Source organism: Chaetomium strumarium (assembly GCF_033439665.1).
Source record: "Chaetomium strumarium strain CBS 333.67 chromosome Unknown B0T15scaffold_5, whole genome shotgun sequence".
Classification (NCBI taxonomy): domain Eukaryota; kingdom Fungi; phylum Ascomycota; class Sordariomycetes; order Sordariales; family Chaetomiaceae; genus Chaetomium; species Chaetomium strumarium.
The window spans coordinates 1787943-1809066 of record NW_026944433.1 but is presented as its reverse complement, the minus strand read 5'-3'; the positions used below and the strand labels follow the sequence as shown (position 1 = coordinate 1809066).

Genomic DNA, 21124 nt, shown 5'->3' with positions numbered 1-21124 from the left:
AGGGCCCTGAACGGTTAGCGCAGTATCGCGGTAGCACGGTACCAAAGCGTCTGCCCTAGCAACGTGCTTTGTCCGGGTATCTCGCTAACACCCTGGCCGAATAATACGGGCAGCTTGCCCGGGTGATGTACAGTACATGACACGCTGATGGACTGCTGCATCAACTCAACGGTAGCGAGAGATCGATTGAAAGATTCGATATGAAGAGCAAGGATGAGTAAACTTGGGCGCAGTCATGGAGCGAATGCTGGGTTTGCCTGAGGGCGCTTAGAAGTCCAGATCCTTTCACTTGGGGCGCTGTCAGCTTCTCGCCAAACTTGTCGTGGATGAACTAGGTACCTTAGCAAAGAAGATTGAGTTCATGAGGGAATCAACCCGAGCCTTGACAATGGCATGGTAAACTTTTGTGTGCTTGCGGCATAGGCGAGCTAGAATAACCCAAGTTGAATGCGCGGTAATCTATTCACTATTGTGTTGTGCTCTGAATAAGAAATGAGCGGCGTTGTCCAATCCAATCGTCATTATACTTAAGACCAGTCCGACACTGATCCCGAAAGGATTCTCTTAGGTATCAGATGATGACTACCATCATGACACTAGAATTTCCAGGGCGAAGCAATCTTTTACTGCCTAGCCTTGACGCTTTCGTCTCATCTGCTATGTAAAGATCATGCACTGACTGAAAAAGCTGTTGTAAGTTGAAGGAGGAGAGAAGAAGGTTGGGGGGAGAAGGGAGGGGGGGGGTGCCGTATTCTCCCTACTAGAGTTATCTCTCCACGGTCAGCATTCGTCGAAGTCTCTTGGCACTGCCTGCTTCGGCGTAGAAGGATACCAGCATAGAGTTAGGAAAGGCACCTGACAGCATGGACGACGAGAAGATGGCCGAACGAATGAACTGCAGATTCGATGAATGGAGGCGTCAATCACGGGATGTATTGAGTTCAAAGTATCCGTGTCATTCAATGGAGACGCAGGGCTGCTCATGGGCCAAGGCTGTGAGGCAGCATTCATTGCGTTAGAGGGCCTTAGCGTATACCCGCTCGCCTCTGTTGGGTAATGCAGTAGTTGGCCTAGCTTGATGATTCAAAGTCTGATGTCTATCGATCTCTGATACTCTGTCTTCTCCCTTCTAAAGCCCTTATTACGAGTAGATATTCACTGACCACATGCAACGAACTTTGACGAGCCTTTCCAGGACAGTGATCAACACTGAGCGGTCCGCATACATGGCGTTCCTGGTAAAAGCCTTGAGATGAATCCTGCTGGTGTAAGCCACTGCAACCATGTTCGTTGCCTGGTATTCAAGTATACCATGTCTGAACTTGAATTTCAAACCTGTCCCAATCCTTCGCATCGAGTAATCGATCTGTCATATTTTATAGTCAGAGACCGAACGCATGGCTCGCCTCCCAAATCGGCATCAATACAGAGTCCGATCCGGGTGGATCACCGAATATGGAAGACGAGCTTCTGAAGGTCGTCAAATTCCAAGACTGTTGGAATCCCATGAAGTACCTAGATACACTCTCCAAGGCGGCCTCGACGCTGCGATGCTGCAGTTTTCGTAGTTCTGACTTTGTCTGACAGCCTGGCTGCAGGTGGCTGGGGATGTGACCTTCATTTGCTTGCTGGAGAGAACACGGCCAGCCCACCCTGAGAATTGCTTGGTAAGAATATCTCCCTCGTGGAAAAGCAGGGGAAGAAAGCAAGGCTGTTGAAGGCTGCGCTGATTCGGAAGAGGGGGCGCCGAGGACAATGCAAAGATCGAGAATCACTTATATTAAGTTATTACCCTATGCCACTTCCCTCTTGCTTCCCCGCATCCCCGGAACTTGACTCGAGCTTTGGGACTTGTTTGGTGGAAACCCAACACCAAGGTGTCACCGGCGTTGCAGCATGAGACATTCAGTCTCCTGACGACCCATAGTTAGGCCAACTCAAAAGCACCCAAATACGAACAGTTCAGCAATGGAATAGAAACCGTAAAACTTCCAAATGCCCCATACGACGAGCCACGGACCTTATATATTAGATGCGATGTCCCATGCTCCCTCCATTGATTTTCCATTACTCCCCGTCCAGTAAAGCAAAGCCGGGCCCTCAGAGCGCCATCCGTGGTATGCCAGTGTCCTTATCCTCATATGACCCGATAGCAGCCAAAGCGCCCCATGTCAATGCTGCCTTGAAAGATGGAAAGGAGATTGGGTCAGACGTGAGAGACCGCTCCGTTACCACGCATACCCGGTATCGGAATCCTCATCCTGTCCAGCCCAGTCGTCATCCGACAGATCATCATGCTCACTATCCAGAAAGTCGTCCATAGTGAGTGTCGTCTCCGTCGTCTTCTGGTTATCCAGTAGAATCTCAACCTTCTCGCACATGCCGTGGCGAAAGGGCAGTGCTTCACCAGCCATCGTGTTCATCGGTGACATGTGACGGCTCTCTCCGCTCGTCCCAGCCTCCTCTTCCATTTCCTCGTCTTCTTCATCCCCATCCGTGTCTGGCTCGGCATACGAAAGCCGGCGAAGTCCGCTCCTAAGGCTTCGACCCAGGCTACTAGCGCGGGAGGACGGGTTTGACAATTGCGATGCGAGCCGGCTGCTTCGCCGTGTTGGGGTGGTATCGACTGTTGCGCCGCTACCGAACTTACGGGACTTTTTGGGGGTGCTCATAATCCCATCAGCGGCAGCCCGCTGCGGTTGCGCTCGCAGGGAGTAGAGCGGAAGAGGATCTTGCCTCTCACGGAGGAAAATCCGTTTCAACCTCGCGTCCCACTTGTTGCGCAACCTCGACCTCTCGTGAATAGGGATGCTTAGCATCGCCTTTAGGTCCAGAGACCGGAGTCTGCTCAGCTTCGGCGCACTATCGACTAGTGACTGAAAGAGATTTTCGGCTGCTTCCGCCGTCCATTTCTTCATGTTCAAGAGCTGAAGGGTCTCCAGACCCTCCGGCCAGTCCGGAATCTGGTCTGCCGCGAGCAATTCATCGTAGGCCGGGTCGCCGTCATGGTAGAATTCGTGGTGATTGTACGTTTTCAAATCCACCGATAGAAGTTGCAGGTTTGGGCAGGCCGACCCGAGAATCGTAACGAAGGAGAGACTGAGCGACTGATTGTGGCGAAGAACCAGCTGCTTCAGCTGGTGCCCACTCGAAAGAAGGAAGCTGGCGAGGTCGTCGCTATTAACATCCCAACAATTAACCAGCTCCAAACCCTGCAGGTTTTTCGGCAAGAGCGGAAGCAGCTGATCGTTGACAGCAGTAGAGGACTCCATTGAGAGGTGCTGTAATGTTGGCAGCTCAGCGATCGCGTCTGCGAGGCTCTGAACAAAGGCCAAATCCTTCGCAGCTAGCTCCTCATTGTTCGCATTCGCCTTCGCATGAAGCGAAGGAACTTGAAAGTTGACCAGTGAGAGTTTTCTGAGACCTATAAACGACGGGGTGCTATGAAGCGCCTTGATGCCGCCAAGATCGAGATCCGGGCCCATCAGTCGCCGATTCCACTGCCATTCGGATAGTCTTGGGGGCGCAACTCGGCCAGCGTTCTGGGCTGGGCCTTGCGGCCCATCTAAAGCCTGGAAGAGCGCAGCCGGATAGTGCCAACGCAGGTTCTCATCTAGTGATCGATACGGAGGGTCATCTTTCCGATGAAAGAACTGGATGGACTTGAGACGCGGCACGTTGCTGATAAGGGCCCTGAGGTCGAATGGTTGGCCCTTGTATGTTTTGGAGGCAATTTGTTCGACATCAATCCAGAGCTCCACCACTTTCGGCCTGTAATTGAACAGAGTGGTAGAGGGATCCTTGGACAGTAGCGACACCAAACCATGCGCCATCGACCGACTTAGCAACGGAGGGGACTCATATAACGCGGTCAGCGCTGGCTCCACGAAGGCCCGACAAACACCACTCGCTGCGATCAGCCACTTGGCGTGCTGGAGTTCTGTGAGTGGTGCTGCGGCATATCGAAAGATCTGAAGCAGGATGAGGTAGGGTAGACTGCTCCAGTCCGGAATAACGACATTGTGGGCGTCGGTGGCCCCATTTAAGTTTTCAGCAGCAAGACGGTCGGGTCGGTTATTTGTGCCTCTTGTTGGACTCGACTTCTTCGGCAACAAAGCCAAGCGGGTTGTGTGCCGGCGATTGCTGCTCGCGTTCTGATCCACTTCGGAACCAGGGGTAATGTACGCATTCCCGAACTCATCCCCGCTGTCGCTATCTTCATTGAACTCCGGGGATGAACGCTGACGGGTTCGCTTCGCCCTTCTGCTGCTCGGAGTCGCGCACCTCGACCGGGAGCGCTTGTGCGACCGTTTTGGCGTACTCGGAGACGGAGGTTGTGGCACCCTCTCATTGTTGTAGCCCGATTTGGCAGCCGAGCTTCTCGTCACTCGGCCGGTCGCTCGCGGGATGGTGACACCTGCCGGAAGACTTCCAGCCCCGGCCCCGGAGGCTTGGCGCGGCCGTAGCTGGCGAGTTGTTGCCGCTGACGCAGTGGGTATTACGCCCGCTGCATTCTCACCGCGAGCCGCCATGACGAATGCAAAGAACTGTAGCCGGCACGCAGGATTTTACCTTGCAGGCTCTGACATGAGGCGACGAGAAAAGCGATGTAAGATGGGGTGTCCGCGCACTTCGGTCAATGAGAAACGTCGGAATTGGTCGGTGGACGGCGAATCGGGAAGTGGAATTGCTTTGGCGGGTCGGTTTGAGCAATTGTTGCCATCATGATTCATCACAGGAAACACAGGGTCCCACATTTCAAAATCGAGATTCAGAGTGGGTCCATAAGTGAGCAGGTCCTCTCAGCTGCCGACCAGCTGGATAACATTAGTTTTAGTCCGATTTCTGAACGGTCTCGACTCTCGATATGTGTAACATATGTACTACTAGGTCCCTTGCACGGATCCTCATGACGTATTAGTGTATAACAGTCTCGCTCGACACGACTGTGATGAGTGAATCACCTACTGGCTCCAAATAGTCTCGCGGTGGATGACTGCAGGTTTTAGTCCGAGCTAACAGAGGGCCAGACGTCGTGCTATTCAAACTCCCTTCCCAATCGGAGAGAGTCAATGATCGATCAACTAACATAGCGAATATTGCAAAGCGCCGGAAACCTCTGTCCGCCCCCGATTCCGAGTTTAGGCCCCCAAAGCAGTTCCCTTTGCCCGCCCAGAACCATCCATCCTAATAACGCCATGATAGTCATTCACCAACTGAAGCAATACGAATACTCGCGCTAGAATTCGGTGAATCAGACAACCTCCATCAAGTCAGGCTTCGCCCAAATACCTCCTGGGTCAAGCCTTCATTTGCCGCTCTTGTCGTCAGCCTCGCCCTTTTTCTTCCCTGCTTCCCTCAATGTGTGGCCCTGGCCGGCGAAGTGTGGCTGCTTGGCATTCGCCTCCTCTCGCTCCTTGTCCTCTGCCGTCTTGACCCATATGATCCGGTATCCGAGGAACAGCTTGTTTGGCGGCAGACGGAGCGGTGCAGGGCCGTTGTTGCGCGATTTGGGTATGACAGCTTCCTTAGCGGATGTGGTCGACGTGTCGGCCACGGGCGTTGCGGGATTGGGTGTCGAGCCTTTGCCGCCCTTTTTAGAGCCCAGCCTTTGCCCCTCCCCGGCAAATTTCCCTGCCGAGGCCGCCGCCGAGCCCGGCGCGATAGCGTTGTAGTTGATCGCCTGGGCCATGGTGCCTTGGTTATGGAGCAAGCCCCCGGGCGGCATCCCACCGCGGGTACTCCGAGGTGTGCTGGTGCCGCTGCCCCGCGGCGCTTTCTCGGGCTCGACATAGCCGACTGGTGGAGCAAACTCGACGCTGACGTCGGTCTCGATCATGCTGACACCCATCTTCTCTGTCTCGGGCTTCACGTCGAGAACGGCGACATCGTAGATCTCGTCGTTGTACTCGAAATTAAAGACGTCACCCTTCGTCAGGGCGGCAAAGTTGCGGAATGCCTTCTCGAGGACGGCACGGGGGTCGGTAATCTCCAGGAAGTTGACCGACTGGGGTTGCAGCTTGACTAATTTAGCTAGCTCGAGAGACGTGGTCTTGACCTGGATCATATCGCCGACATCAAGCTGGAGTGTTTGCATCATCTGCGGGCAGTTAAGACCTCCGGGCATAACATCAACGAGGGTAAACCTGACATACCCATTGTGGGATGTATGCCCTGCCCTCCTCTGCCACGAACTCTAAGACGCCTGCATGTGTGTGTTTGCCCGATTCCCCGTTGACCAGTTCCAGCATAATAGGCCACTGAACGTGGAGCCTCGATACTTTGTCGAGAGCGGAGGGAGGCAAGAATATTTTAGAGCCGTAGTTCAGTTCTGGTCGCTCTGAGCCAGGCGCCATGGCTAGGGGGTAGCAGCGGTAGTATTCGTCGAAGCGTTGGGCGCGAGGCGCTCGGAGGCTCCCACGATAATCGCCACCGCCAGCGTTCCACGGATTAAACTGTACTCTCAATATCAGCAAAAGCTAAGGATATCAAGGGCGGTTCTAGCACAACGAGTGCGGGGCTGGGCCTCACCATTCCGGATGGTTGAGGTTGAGATGCACGGGGGTGTGCAAGTCTGTAACTGCTGGTGAAATAGCGATGGGGTTTTATGTGCTGATGTGGTTGTTGATGTTAGATCCGCATATCACAACGGAAGTGGCTTTTGAGAAGTTGGGAGAGAAAGAAAGATTCAAGTGGGATGATGGGTTTAGATGTAGCTTTCAAATCGTAAGGTAGGCGTGGTAGTAGGTACTTGTACTTAGGCAGAACTTGAGGCTCGCTGGGTGTTATGCTTGCTGCTCAGCCTATGGCCTTTGCTGTGGTGGGCCGCGGGGCATTTAGCAGTACTCAGTTACTGAGTGGCGCGAGCTAACCGTGCGCGTTAAGGCTGACGTCAAAGATCCGTCAACAACCTTTCTATGACGCTGGACTCTTGAGCTGCTACCGTAAAATAACTCCGCCGCATGAGTGGGCGCACGTCTAAAGCAGCTTTTACGAAAGCATGGCATCCAGATTTTCAGCTGCGCGACCCAAACGCGCCGGGGAAGCCTTTGCGCGTGCGCACCACGCTCAGGACCGCGACCAGGACGGTCCCACCTCCAAGAAAGTGAAGTTTGATCTCCGTAACCCATCGGCTCTGGCGGCAGGCGCCGAGGATGAAGATGACGAAAACGAGGATGTTCTCAGCGCAGATGTTATTGGCGGGTCACGGGCGACGAAACGCGGCGCGGTCAACATTGAGGGTTATGATTCAGACTCCGAAAATGAGACGTTCAACGCAAGGGCCGAGGCCAGGGGTAAGAAGGGAAAGGAGGCCGAAGATGTCGACTTTGCCGAGGTCATGGACAACTATAATATGAAGGCAACCGTCGGCGACGGCGGCGTTGAGGACGAGGAGGTGGATATGTTTGGCGACTTCGACGCCGGTGAAAACACACTTGCCGACAGCAGCAAGACAGGGAGGAAAGAGAAAGAAGTCCGCTTCCTCGCCGACAAGGAGATTGAGGGGCAAGAGACGAACAGCAAAAGTGGCGGCACAGTGCGGTTAGACGACAAGGAAGAGAGTGAAGACGATGACGATGACGACGAAGATGTCGCTGCGGCCATCGCAGAGCAGGACGTCGACGAAGAAGTTGGCTTGGGTGGCCTCAAAAAGCATGCGCCCAAGATAGACGCCTTTAACATGAAGCAGGAGCAAGAAGAGGGCGCCTTCGACGAGTCGGGCAACTACATCCGCAAGGCTGTCGATCCCGATGCGGTGCACGATCGGTGGCTCGAGGGCATCAGTAAGAAGGAGATGAAGAAAGCGGCCGCTGCGCACGAGAAACGCGAGGCTGAGTTGCGGAGGCAACGGCGTGAAGACGACAACATATTGACGGGCGAGCTGTTCAAATCACTGATTCTCCGGCTGGAATCGGGCGAGACGGCTCTGGATGCGTTGGCCAGGCTTAGGAAGAGCCAGGTCAAGCCCAAAACTAAAACCAAAAAGCTGCCTAAATGGAAACGGAAGAGTGCGCAAAAGCATGGGACCGAAGCCGAGGAAGCCATGGATGTCGATGCGACAAAGGAGCCTGAAGACTCCAAACAGGTCAGGATCAAGGAGGCAATCAATGCCATTGCCGATGCTGCGGACAAGTTAATCCAAAGGGACTACCCAAATATCTACGACATGGAGAGAGAAAGGCTCTGTAGAGAGTACCGGAACGAGACTGGAGAAGCCTGGGTGGAACCCCCCGAGCCTGACCAGGATGAAGAGAACAACAGCAACGGGGAAGCCAAAATGTGGGAATTCCGTTGGACAGACGGCCGCGACGGCGGCAATAAGCAAGGGCCGTTTGACGGACCAACTATGAAAGCATGGCAGGACGCCGGCTACTTCGGCGAGGGAGTAGAGTTCCGACCGGCTGGAGAGGAAGCCGGATGGAGTAGGGTTGCCACGTTTGTATGATTATCTGTGTGACCCTGAGATCAACGGGGCCAGGGTTGGGAATACGCGGGAAATGGGGTGTCGCAGACTCGCCAACAACAGAGCCTGTTGCGTCTATCAAAGTCCATTACCAAGAGCTGTACATGATATCAATCGTCAAATCCCACTGGTTCAGTCAGCCGAACAGTTTTACCAGCCCCGAACGCCTGCAACCGAATATCGTCACCCTGCCCTTTGTTCAACTCGTGTCCATCGTCTCCCCAGGAGCGTTGGCGGTGCCGTTGACCGCAAAATCAACGGAGCCATCATTGCCAATCAGCCGCTTCTCCGACTCGCCAACAAACTTGACACTCCTCGCAGGGTCGTAGAAAAGCTTGAAACTCCGCTGGACATCCTCCACGCTGACCTGTTTGGCCCGCCGCTTGGCGCAGATCAACTGCGATGTTGTGATGAGGTTGCTCGCGTAGCGGAGCCCGGCTTCGTGGCCGATCTTTGTGAGCAGCGCGAGAGCGTCCGGGGTGAGGTCCACTTCCTCTTCCTGAGCCCGAATCGACAAGATCTGTTGGAGCTCCTCTGCGGTGTAGGCGTGGGTGTTAATGATGCAGATGCGGTCGAGGAAATCGAGTGGCAAGCCGTGCGGGCTCTTGTAATCTGTGCCCCGGATACGGGAGACGCCTCGGTTGCTTGCCATGATGACGATGGGAGCCAAGTCGGACTCCAGCGCGCGGTTGATGTATGAGAAGCATTCAATGTCGAGCATATGAACCTCGTCGATGAACAGAACTCCGGGAACGATCTCTGCCTTGCCTTCCTCCTTCCACTCTCCGACCTTGGTGTTGATCTGGTCCCGGATCTCGCTTCTGATCTCGCCCGTGTCGCCCGAGAACAGGGCGAGGAAGCCCTGGGTCCGCGAGTTAATGACGTCGATCTCGTGCAGGGACACCGTATGGACGACCTCCTTCCGCTTTTGCAGCTCGCCGTCGGGGCACTGCAGGAACTTGGTGTCAACGCCCATGGCGTCGTAATCGCGCGACCGAGCGTACGACCTGCCCAGCTTGGTGATCTTCCCCGATGACTTGTCAATCGAGATGATGTCGCCCGCCATCACACGCTCCTTCGTCATCGCATCGATCATCTTACTTCCCATATCGTAGATGGCTTCCATGTCGGTGGTCTTGATGGTGAGCTTCCCCTGCTTGGCGCCGCCCGTCACGCTCCGGTCGATCTGGATCTCCACAACCTCGCCTTCCATTACTTCACTCTCTTCCTTGATCCTCACGCCGATCGATTTCCGAAAGGCTTGTGTCAGCGCTTCGGTCTTGGACATCTCGAGGGAGAAGATTTCCGAAGCCGCAAGGGTAGTGAAGGGTACATCGGGACCCAGTGACTGGGCCATACCCATGGCGATTGCTGTCTTGCCGGTACTACATGTTGAGGAAATGTTAGCACGCGTGCCAACACACCACGAATGGCGGTCGGCAGATGGGGGAGATGGGGGAGATGATGGAGACCTGCCTGGGTGGCCCTGCAATCAGCACGGCGCGGCCAGCAATCTTGCCTTGCTTTATCATTTCCAGCACCACCGCAGCTGCCTTTCGTGCCTTCTCCTGCCCGACCAACCCTTGCGACGAAGCTCTGGGCTCTAGCGTGTCAGCATCGACGCCCAGTCCCCGAATGTGAGAGTGTGCTGCGATGAGGTTGAGCCCTCGGAGATCTTTGCTCTCCGAGACAGTGACGACGGGCTGCATCGTGGCGCGTCAGCTATGCTCCTGCTGCCATGATGATTGCGGGCAAGATGCGACTTACAGCAGCCATTTTGAAACGCTGTATCGAGGTCAGCTACGTCTCTGGTTGCGGTTGAGAGCCGTTCAGTTCTGCATGGCTGGAGAGATTCCAGGTAAGAGCTTACCTGGGTGGTCTGTGGGTGGACTGGGCAAGCACGTATGTAATCCGTACGGATCCGTACATACAACGCTATCTTCGCAGATACCCTCCTGTGGCTAGTGCCTTGTGCTTCTCGAGTTTCGCGGCAGGCAGTGGAACTGCAGTGCAAATTACCAGCTTCCAGTAGAGCCTGGAATTTGGAGCGAGGGAGGTGCACGGACGATGGGGCCACCGCTCAACCATGGACGTCAATGATCTCTTACACTACACTTCAATGTCAATAGTAATTCATTGTACTGCCCCCTGTCAACCCGATGCTCGCACCAATTTCCAAGTCGCAAGGTCATTATCGCCAGAGTCATCATTTCCAAAGAAGGCGGAATCCCAGGGGTGCGAAGGTGGCCATCAATTGAGCCGAACTGAAGGGCTTGTAGTGCCTCGAGACGGTGCCATTGATTAAGATTAAGGTTAAAAGCCTTAATCCGCAAACTGCGTTAGGACACATCAGAGGGGGCTCCTAACGTTCTCTTGAAAGCATAGGTACTGTACGGAATAGCACGTATCTTACTACTAGGTATATCTGACCTTCACCATTCGCGATCACAAGAGTCCCCTGGACCCGCGAATGGAATTGATCTCCTTCGACTTGACCGGCTTCGCCAAGAATAGGTCGATGCCGCTGCGAGAAGCCTCCTGCTGTGCGTCCGTCGAAGCCAACCCCCGTCAGCGCAAAGATGGCGGGGGGCTCGAGGTCCCGCTCGCTCTCGTGCGCGCGAATGCGCCTCGTGATCTCGAAGCCGTCCATGACGGGCATCGATATGGCCATGAAAAACGCGCCGGCGAGCTCTGACGACGACATGCGTCGACCGCTTCCTGGCGCGTTGGTCGCCGTGACGTACGCCCGCCTTAGCCTCTTCATGTGCGAGGTGAGCGTCTTCAAGTTGATGTAGTTGTCGTCCACAAGGTCCTTCAAGTCATTCCGGGAGAGGATCGGTTGGTTCTCCTCGTTCGGAGCCACCAATCAACACCTCAATGACGCTTAGGGGCGGTCCAGATCATGCGTATCTCTCGTGTCAGGACCATCGCGCTACTGTACTGAATCCTCAGGCCCGTGGCCTCTATAATTCTGATCATTGTTAGCAGAGTGGTGACAAGACAATCGAGCGCGCTAATGAGTCTTGTCTACACCATTCTCGGAGCAGTGAGGAGGGTATCCACTACGTAAGGTTGCCCCTGTCTGCCTCGTCAGCACTTGCGCGCCTTGTATCGTATTCTACATACCCTTGTTGCGGATTGCTCCGTCTACTGAGGTACCATCACAAACTTCTCAAAGAAAGAACGGTAGAAGAAAGGGAACATATCATGCTATACTCTCATTGAGGACACGGACAAATCATATCAAGGTCTCACCAATGAGCGAATTATTCCTCTTACATGGTCTTCACTTATGAAGCCCCTCAGCTTTCCACAGCTAAGGCTTTCACGCCCACCAGCTTCGCTCCCTTCCCCTTCCCTTCAGTTGTCACAACGTAATACTCCGCCTTGACACCCTCTCTCTTCACTCTATAGACCCTCACGTCATTCCCTTGTCCCGCCTCCGTCACGGCATCGATCACCTCCTTGTAGTTCCCGTTCCGGTCCCAGTCGATCGGGTCCATTATCTCGATCTCGGCTTTCTCCGGATCCCAGTGCTCAATCAACCGGGCGAATTCCTCTGGTGGTGATCGCGGTATTAGCCATGGCATTCTTGTATGTAGTCTTGGAGTGGGGAAAAGTAAAGAACAAGAAGCTTTCAAGGGAAACTCACCCTCATCAGGCAAACCCCTCCCGCTCTTGTCCCACCCAAGCGCAACAGGCTCGAACGGCATGTCGGCATCGCTGATGTAATCTCTGTTCTCACACACTTTGACTAGCGGTGCGGGTACTTCGACACCTTCCTGCGTAGCCCTGAACGCCTTTGCGCTTGCCTGCGGAGCAGTACTACCTCTCGCGAGACCTTTAGAAGGGTCCTCGTTGGCCTTGTTCAAGAAGGCCATGTAATCCTCGTCCGACGCCATGTCTGCTGGTTGCGCAGGAGCAGCGGTGGCTGCAAAGGCTCGCTTATGAGATGACACAGATATTAGCGGTGTCTTGTAGCAGATGCCGACGAGGCTTGATGTCGCTTGTTCAGTGATGGTGACCTGGGCTGTCGTCTGCCTTGGGGAGAACGAGAAGGGGCCGTAGGTCGAGACAGGCTGCGAACGCTGACGGGAAGGGATGCTGCGGGTTTTGCAGATAGCCCTTTTATCTGAAACAGGAGTTCGGGCTCGGAAAGCTCTTGCAAATGATTGTCTTCGTTGCTGTAGCTTAATAAAGGGCTGTGGGATACCGCGACTGAGGGTTGAAGCCATGTTGAATGCAACCAACTCGGTGCGGCGCGCAGGGAAACCCGACGATGATGTAACCTCCTGCCACATGCTTGGGATGGCGGCCAGTTCCGGCGGGGCATTGGGCTCAATGATTGGCCGAGCCCGCCTGGTCGTAAAACAAGGAAGGCGGGCAGCATCGACTGAGTGGAACCATCTCATGGATACAGTACATACCAGGTACTAGTAGTAGTCTGTACCTAGAGGACGGTGCTACGCAAACACATTTGGGACATATCACAGGGCAAGGGAGTCAAATGGCAATTGGTTCATTATCCCATTCGACTCATCCAGCCTTCACAGAGCTGAAAAATGCTAGGTAGAAATCCATATCCCGACCCAAAGAGCAGCGAGAACCGTGACACCAATGCCATTTTTAAGAACCCCGAAAGAAAAGCAAAAGAACTGGTCCGCCTTATGAGCTGGCAACCAGATCCTTCTTGAGGGTACCCTGGTACTGCTTCTTCTCCGCCGGCGTCTGGAAAGCACCGTGACCGAACTCGGATGAGGTGTCGATCCATTTGAGCTCCACCTTCTCGAGCGCCTTCCTTGAGGTGTGCGTGAACATAGACTTGCGAAGAGTCATGACCCGCTTCTTGACGCCAGGTACAGAGCCCTTGACCATGACGAAGTCGTTGTTGACCTCGCCGTAGCGAACGAAACCACCCATGCTGCGCAAGATGGTTAGTCAACATTGTTCACCCGACAGTTGCATCCAGGGTCAGACTTACGGAGTAATCTTCTTCTTCGTGACATCGACATCGGTAGCGGCGTTGTCGTCGGCATCGCCCTTGCCGATGCGGTAGATCTTGTGGTTAACCGAGGTACGGTGGTGGTAACCCATCTGACCGGCACGGGCAACAGTCCACTGGACGTGGGACGGATGCCAGGCACCGATACAGGCGACCTTTCGGAGACCCTTGTGAGTCTTGCGAGGCAGCTTCTTGGTGCCCCAGCGAGCGGTAACACCGACGAAACCGTGACCCTTGGTGACGGCGATGACATCGATCATCTCGTCCTTCTCGAAGATAGTGTCGATCGAGACGGGCTTCTCGAAGAGGCCGTGGCCGAACTCAACCTTGTCGGCAACGGAGCCACCATTGATCTGGATCTCCATAAGGTGGGCCTTCTTCTGCTTGAGCGGCGTCTTCCGGATCTGGGTGTGTGCCAGGACGCGAACGACGGTGCAGTATTTCTTGATGCGCTCGAGCTCGCGGGTGATGGAGGCACCGTTGTTCTCCGAGTGCTTCTTGGCGTACTTGGTGAAGGCCTTCTTCTTGCTCTTGTACCAGTTCTTGTAGAAGCGGCGCTTGACCTCGTCGCTCAGGTGCTCAGCCCAGACAGTGGTCAGGGAGCGGAGACCACGGGGAGTCTCGATGTACTATGCGGTGTTAAAGATCCGGCCTCCTCTTCATCCACGGCTGGACAGCAATGACTTACACCAACCAGACCCACAACTATCATCTATCAAAGATGTTAGCCATTGACACAAAAAGAGCCAAGCGGGCTGAGTTGCGCGTACAGGTGGGGTATCAATGATTGTCACAGCCTCCACAATCTCCTTCTTGTGAGCCTTCGCACCAGGGCGCTCGAGGTCGCGAACGATCGTGGTCATGCCGGCCTTGTAGCCCATGGCGGCGGTCAGGTGGACGGGCTTCTTGGGGTCGTCCTTGGGGAAGCTGTAATCACATCGACGGTCAGCTTCCGTCGTCTTGCGAATAGCAACTCGACCGAGAGAGGCGAAAATTGAGGTATCAAACTTACGACTTGACCTTGCCCCTGTGGCGGGCCGCACGCTTCCGCGGCAGGAACGCCAGAGAGCCATGGCGAGGGGCCTCGTACTCTGCGAACAGTCAGCATCAGCTGCCAAAAGGCCATCCTCGGACGCTCAGGAGGCTTAAAATGCTCAACCTCGGCGAAGTGCTCATGGGAACCCAGCAATTCGCGAGCTTTTGCCCAATTCGTTTAAGGGATTACTCACTCCGGTGAGACATGGTTGCTTGATGTCTGCGGTTGGGCGTGGTGTTGTAGAAAAATCCCCCAGGTCCGGCCACTCGGGAAGGAAATAAAAGTTGGGAATTTGGAGTTGAATTTTGTGTGAGACGGAGCTAAGGCGCTCGGGCCAATCGCAGCGGAGCCCTAAACTTGGAGTTTTTTGAAGAAAGGTGGGGCAAGCTGCAGCTGGCTCGTGTCCGTCACGTGAAACGGCAGCACCCTTGACTGCACTTCTTGCAGGCAGTGTCCGGAGTACTGCTCGTCGTCTCATCTGAACAAAACTTCAACACAACATATGTACAATGCTCGCTGGGCCCGTCGGGTGTCTAGGTGCCGACCAGTTGTCCTTGGATACCTAGCGTATCTGAACATTGGGTTACGTGCCAATCTAATTACGTATAATTGCGTATCCGCAATGACTCGAGTTCAGCATGAAGCTTGAAGAGCAGCACGGCGAACCCTATGATAATCGATAGAAGAAAAACATGTAAATGCGCATACAGTAACCTCTATAGAACTATCAAGCTAAGCAGTAACAGTTTCAACCGCCGGAAAGTTCCGCCCCCTCCCCTCCAGCGCAGACACTAGGTGCATTGCTGATTCCTTCTCAATCAACATAGATTTATCCCCCGGTTGCAGAATCCATCGTGCTGCTCCCTATCAACGCCCACTGCATGGAGCCTGAGAGGCTTTCTCGTCGTGCCTTACCCCACCCAGCTGTCGACATTGATGCGTTGCGCGCGCACCCAGTCCTACCCACTACCGGACAATTGCTAGAATCCATCATGTTGTGTTAATAGTAAAGTGGAAGCGATAAGGGGAAAACAAGAAACGAAAATAGGAAGAGTTTTGAACCAATAGCATCATCTCGATGATGCGCTGCTGAGTGAGAACGGGGTGGGACGGGGTGGGCGTCCTGGGTAATAGAGTGCAATGTCTTACGCACGACGCGGAGGGTTGTTTCCATACAGTCCACTGATTCGGCTCTTGTCTCTCCATAGCAACACAATAGCTTGACGATCTTGACGGGAGTTCAACGCCTTCTTGGCCACGGATGCTGACGAGTGACGATGACCCACGCCACCAACCGGAACCCAGAATGGGGCTGACGGAATAGAATGTAAACCTCGTCGAGGATTGCTGGAAATTGGGTGGGAAATCGGACGAGATGTGCGACACAGCAAAACGATGCAGCATCAGTTGCCATCCGGTTTTTGGTGCATCAAGCCGCTGATGCTCGCGCTTGTAGGCGTCCCGTTCTTCATGTCAGACGCCGTAGCGGATCCTGAACCAGCCGCGGTGCCCGGGACGATCCCGGCCTTTTTATCTTCCTCACCACTGTCATCATAGTCTTCATCCACCTCCATCTTCCTGGCAGCCCTCTCAGGCTCGCCGGCCATGGGAGGGTGAGCAGCGGGCGCGGGCGCGTGCTCCATCCGCCTTTCCTCAGGCCCGCTTTGGTACTCTTTCTTAGCAGGTCCCGCGTGAGGCCCGGGTCCGTCATGCATAAGGCCTTGCATCGCAGACGGTCCCTGCTGCATGGGCGGCAGATGTCCGCCAACCGAGTGCGATTGAGGATGGTGCGCGGCCTCGGAGGGATGGTAACCTTCGTTATTATGGCGCTGCTCCTCCGCGCGGCGCTGCTCTTCGGCCCGCCGGGCATCATCCATGCGCCGCTCATCAAAGCGCCTAGCTTCCGACGAGTTCCGGCGGTATGGCTCCAGCCGGGGAGACGTTGACGGACGCCGGTGACGGACGTCTTCCATGCGCGCGCGAGCCTCGTCGGTCGAAGGCTTCTTCGCTTCTCGGTCATCCTCCCACTCGCGCATCCTCTTGGGGCCAACCGAGGGCGGACGATGGTCGTCCATGCGATGGAGCGCATTATCGGCAAAGCCAGGCTGCTGTGCCGGGGGCATAGCAGGTTCCGAGCCACTAGGGCCCGCTTGCTCAGCATGTGTCGAGTAGGGCGGAGGTTGATGCTGCGGATACGCCGACTTGGGGGACGGCATCCGATTTTCATGAATGGGCGGTCTTCCTTCATTCCTGGGGCTGTCAGTGCGGTAAGGCATCAATGGATTGGACGCCGCTCCACTGGGGCCAGGAGCCGAGCTGGGCTGGAGCATCGCGGCCGGTGTGTGGCCTCCATAGTTCGGATTTCTCACCCGAGGAGGTTGCGACCCCTGCGGTGCCTGCTGGGGTTGTTGGGCAGGGGGCTGCGGCGGGGGGGGCGCTGCGTAGTGCGCTGGGGGTGGAGGGGACGGACCCCGTCTGGGTTGCTCCGGTACTCTATTGGCTTCTTGATACGGTCTCATTTGCTGCTCCTGTTGGGGACTGGGCGGTCGTTGACCGGGGCCGACTTGGCCACGAAAGGGCTCACGCTCTGCGGCATACGGATTCCGCGGTTGCGGGGGGATGTTGATATCCGAGATCCTACCTCCCCAAGAAGCTGGGCCACCTGGGCCTTGTGGTGCGCCGTTAAGCATCGGCTGTGGCGCTTGCTGAGGAACGGCTGGCCCGGACCCTGCCCACTGCGGTCCCGGGGGCCCAACTGCGCCGGCAGCCTGATAAGCCTGGGGATGGACATCGGTGGGCATAGGTGCCTGCCCGGGAGGCGCGCCATTGGCCTGTCCATTCCGGAGCAACTGAAGCCGAGTCTTTATGTGAACATTGGTGGGGTCCAACTCAGCAGCACGCTGATACGCGTCGAGCGCATCAGCGATCTGGCCATTACAGGACTCATACTACAATTCGGGCGTCAGTGGCACGCGAGGCGAGATGGAGTTGCGAGGGTGATAACCTACCAGAGTGCCCAAATCATACCAGACTTCAGATATCCAGGGGTTAAGACGGATTGCACGCGAGTACGCATCAAGTGCGTCGCGGTACTGGTTGATCTGGTAGTAAAGCACACCGATCGAGCACCAGAACGTGGGGTTCCGTCCGTCCCGATACACAGCTTGCTGGTACGCTTCATATGCCTTGGGGTACTTCTGCATCTGCATGTAGCAGCGCCCTAGAAGATACCAGCTTTGGGCATCCGAATTGTCTGCTACGCCTTAGAATCTGCCGCTATTCTTCAGGGAACCGACTCGACGGTTGGGATGAGGTGACCCACCAGCTGCTACAGATTTCTCCAGGTACTCGATCGCTCGTTCCTGGCTGTCGAAATGCTGGCTTTGTGTGTGATACAGCCAACCTAGCTGCTGGAGAACCTTGGCATGGCTGGGGTCGCGGTCAAGGACGCGGTGATATGCGGCCTTCGCATTTTCGAACTGCGCAGGAATCATTATTAGACCATCAACGGCTTACCAAATCAAAGCTTGTAGTATACATACATCCTTTTGCTGCTCATGGACGTGGCCAATCTGGAACCAAATGTCCTCTTCCGTGAGCGGCGTCGGGGGAGAGTTGACGATGTACTTGAAGCACTAGACACCAGCTTAGCAATGTGCATGTGAAAGTAAGAAGCCTTGCCACGCACCTCCAATGATTCATTATACTTCTGCTGCTGTTTGTAGATGATGCCGAGTCGGAAGTATATTTCGTGAGCCTTGTCAAAATCAGGTTGCATTTTCATCACCTGGGCAAATGCATCCTCGGCGTGATCCAAAGAGCCATATCGATCATATAAAATGCCTATTCCGTACCAGAGGCGGGGTTCCTTTGGGTTGGGCAGGTGCACCAAGGCATTTTGGTACGCATTGTACGCCTGCTGGAGGTCATCCATCATCAGATAGCAATGTCCTGAACAATCGTCAGCAGATGGGCTAGGATACGCAACGCGGCAAGAATACACACCGAGGCAGCCCCATGCTTCTCCATTTCTCTCGTCCAGTTTCAGTATGGTGTTCAGATACTCGGCGGCCTTAGGGAAATCCTCGCGCGTCCTCAGCACTGAGCTCATGGCGTTCATTGCCGGGATCGAGTTGGGGTTCGTCCGCAGGGCGCGCTCGTACGAAGCCATTGCATCGTCCAAGTTTCCCATCTGTTCGGCAAGGCTGCCTTTCCTGGACGTTAGCATGGGCTCCTGCGCTAGATGGCACACGCAGAGCGACTGCGGTCGTGGGCGCGCATTACCTAGTTGGATCCAGACAGCCTCATTCAGTTGCAGCAGTGTCTGGCGCGATGAGGAGAAGGACTGCGGCGGTGGAGCACGAGCCGGTCCTGGGGGGCCATGATGAATCTGCATTTGCATCGGAGGAGAGGGATGGTGGTTTGCCATGATCCCAGCCATTGCGATCGCAGAACACCGATTCAGGTGTCAACTAATCGCTGTGCAGCGCGATTTTGACGTCGCGCGTGGGATTCAAGTCCGAAATGTAGTAAATTCTCGCCCGGAGTTGGGCGTTTAACTGCTCGTGGTGCACCCACAACCAACTGCGGCACGTTGTCACCAATGCACTCATTCAACACCAAGCGCAACAAACGGCGGAAGAAAAGCGGTACTTGTCAAATCGGATCAAGTACAGAGAGAGAGAAAAAAAAAAAAAACAGAGCCCGATAGGTTTTGTTGATCTCAGTGTTGTGTGTCGGCCGCGACGTAGCGGGAGGCCGATGTAGAAAAGGAGGCAGCGAGCGCCAGGGAAGAAATCTCGGGATTGGGAGGAGTCGGGCTGGGTGGTTGATTTGAACCCAGCCGGATGAGGCACGTAGAACACCTTACCCACAAGTTTGACAAGGATCTGGTAATTGCCTTCCCGTACATGTCTCGCAGACCAGCCAAGAAGATGCATGGAGTTGCAGAGATGTCCTTGGTACTCAGCCCTTGCATGCCGCCACCGCTTGGCGTGTAATCTAACAATGCGTTAAGCTTCAAGGGGCGTGAATACGCACAAAAGCTGCGCCATCATCTGATGTGCGACCCACTGTGCTGCAGGCTGGCGCTAACACGTCAGGGGAGGCTTCGTACCAGGTACTGGACAGTACCCGGCGGACCCCGCAGCCAGCCTCTCTGCAGGGAGGGCGTTTCCGGAGCAAGCGGCTACACCTTTTTGGTCTAGCGTGTTTTGGGCGATTGTGACTTGTGGCGGCCACTGGTTCCACATCTGTTCCCCATCGCATCCATGGATGCGACCTGCCAAGACCGACAGGGTTCCACAGCAACTTTCCCCGTTTTCCCCACAGCCAGCCGTTCACCAACAACTTCCAGTGGAACGCTATCGCCCCGAAGCACAGCGAAAATGGACCCACTTCCAAATGTCACGCCGCGGGGGTCGGAAAATAATTACGCTAGTACACGTAAGTGAGACAGCCCTTTCCCCGACGAACACTCATCCAACGCTGACAGCAAGCTCAATCAATACAGAGTACTTTTGGATCATACAATTTACCACACTGCATAATAGTGGAATGGTCCATCGTGGCCAGAAAGAACGCATTTTGTCGCCTCTTTCGCAGCGTCTTTCGCAGACTTCAATCAGAACTAGCATCTTCAAGAAAGTTTCATCTATGCACCTACCTACCCGGTAGAAGGACCTTGACAGCGCTTCAGATTGCACTTCACAGGTATCAAATGGATGTATTCCAGCGGCCATGTTCTTTGGTTGGATGATGCATGTTGGAAGGCTGCAGGGCTCATCAACACAAATTTCCATAGTGGAAGCTGAGTCGTCTATACGGCACCTAGGCCGCTCAATTCAGGTTGTTCGCCACCGCAGCACTACTAGTAGGTACCCTTAGATGTCATAGTATACGGTAGTAGAGGTAGGTAATTCCAGAATACCAACCCACCAGCCGGTGCAGCTAGTTCCATCCGATCTCTCGACCTCCGAATCGATCAGAATGCTTGTTTGTCGGTGGGGGCTAGGCGTTTGAACTGACTCTTTGTGCACAAGGTACCGAATATCTCGAGAGAGGTTGCGCCTGGGCTATGTCGTTCGAGCCTGGTCCCGGTGTCACTGGACAAGACTGGATCTCAGAGATAAGAGTCAAAACAAATAGGTACCTAGGTATGAGGTGCCGTTGCCAAGACATCTCAATCTAAATCGGCAGGTTGATCCATTGGCCTTTGCTGCTTGGTAGCATAGGTTCGATCTAGGTAACTACTGTCGAAGCTTCGTTTGGTGGCCTACACACCACTCACTCTAGGTCCGAGTCCTTTTACCAACTGAGGATAACCTGCGTCCTGCCACTGATGGCTAGAGCTCCGCTAGCACGAGCAACTGCCAGCAGAGGATAGGACGGGGAAAGGTTTGAGACGGGAAAGGTCGAGAGTATTGCGAAGCCAAAAAGAAGATATGAGAACTCGGGGTGTGGATTATGGCACCTCCATATCTCGTAAGTTTGACAGTTTTTGTCATTCTGTCTGCCTTTGAAGTCACATGAACTCGATAGGCAATCTTGATTCAAGCTCACAGTAGATTGGCTTTGAAAGACAGGATGCAACTTCGATATCGCTTAGCCAGCCGAAGAGGAG

At 54.7% G+C, this 21124-nt stretch overlaps 7 protein-coding genes across 7 annotated transcripts; 1 reads left to right on the top strand and 6 right to left on the bottom strand.

Annotated features, from left to right (window-relative positions):
• Positions 1 to 1758: 1758 nt before the first annotated feature.
• Positions 1759 to 4840, bottom strand: B0T15DRAFT_536500 (uncharacterized protein). Its single transcript, XM_062869555.1, has one exon. It carries the CDS (start codon positions 4530 to 4532, stop codon positions 2229 to 2231), a length of 2304 nt encoding a protein of 767 aa, XP_062720223.1. The 5' UTR covers positions 4533 to 4840; the 3' UTR covers positions 1759 to 2228.
• B0T15DRAFT_536498 (ubiquitin fusion degradation protein UFD1-domain-containing protein) lies at positions 4837 to 6806 on the bottom strand. Its single transcript, XM_062869554.1, has 3 exons — positions 6532 to 6806; positions 6156 to 6455; positions 4837 to 6100 (listed from the first exon to the last, which is right to left on the bottom strand). Exons 1-3 carry the CDS (start codon positions 6532 to 6534, stop codon positions 5309 to 5311), a joined length of 1095 nt encoding a protein of 364 aa, XP_062720222.1. The 5' UTR covers positions 6535 to 6806; the 3' UTR covers positions 4837 to 5308.
• A 69-nt stretch (positions 6807 to 6875) lies between these two features.
• Positions 6876 to 8555, top strand: B0T15DRAFT_241793 (uncharacterized protein). The gene has a single exon (XM_062863072.1). It carries the CDS (start codon positions 7001 to 7003, stop codon positions 8444 to 8446), a length of 1446 nt encoding a protein of 481 aa, XP_062720221.1. The 5' UTR covers positions 6876 to 7000; the 3' UTR covers positions 8447 to 8555.
• On the bottom strand, positions 8555 to 10426 carry B0T15DRAFT_241730 (AAA family ATPase-like protein). The gene is made up of 4 exons (XM_062863071.1): positions 10335 to 10426; positions 10232 to 10272; positions 9941 to 10167; positions 8555 to 9849 (listed from the first exon to the last, which is right to left on the bottom strand). Exons 2-4 carry the CDS (start codon positions 10238 to 10240, stop codon positions 8664 to 8666), a joined length of 1422 nt encoding a protein of 473 aa, XP_062720220.1. The 5' UTR covers positions 10241 to 10272; positions 10335 to 10426; the 3' UTR covers positions 8555 to 8663.
• A 1097-nt stretch (positions 10427 to 11523) lies between these two features.
• Positions 11524 to 12733, bottom strand: B0T15DRAFT_536494 (uncharacterized protein). Its single transcript, XM_062869553.1, has 2 exons — positions 12117 to 12733; positions 11524 to 12023 (listed from the first exon to the last, which is right to left on the bottom strand). Exons 1-2 carry the CDS (start codon positions 12697 to 12699, stop codon positions 11767 to 11769), a joined length of 840 nt encoding a protein of 279 aa, XP_062720219.1. The 5' UTR covers positions 12700 to 12733; the 3' UTR covers positions 11524 to 11766.
• Positions 12734 to 12967: 234 nt separating this feature from the next.
• B0T15DRAFT_536492 (ribosomal protein L3-domain-containing protein) lies at positions 12968 to 14791 on the bottom strand. Its single transcript, XM_062869552.1, has 6 exons — positions 14696 to 14791; positions 14479 to 14557; positions 14237 to 14393; positions 14155 to 14178; positions 13446 to 14095; positions 12968 to 13385 (listed from the first exon to the last, which is right to left on the bottom strand). The coding sequence occupies exons 1-6, from the start codon at positions 14706 to 14708 to the stop codon at positions 13130 to 13132; spliced, it is 1179 nt and encodes a 392-aa protein (XP_062720218.1). The 5' UTR covers positions 14709 to 14791; the 3' UTR covers positions 12968 to 13129.
• A 652-nt stretch (positions 14792 to 15443) lies between these two features.
• B0T15DRAFT_558190 (uncharacterized protein) lies at positions 15444 to 18931 on the bottom strand (the record flags this gene model as incomplete). The annotated part of the gene is made up of 7 exons (XM_062870462.1): positions 15444 to 17450; positions 17511 to 17758; positions 17825 to 17981; positions 18045 to 18137; positions 18191 to 18453; positions 18508 to 18711; positions 18787 to 18931. The coding sequence occupies 7 exons, from the start codon at positions 18929 to 18931 to the stop codon at positions 15906 to 15908; spliced, it is 2655 nt and encodes an 884-aa protein (XP_062720217.1). The 3' UTR covers positions 15444 to 15905.
• Positions 18932 to 21124: the final 2193 nt, after the last annotated feature.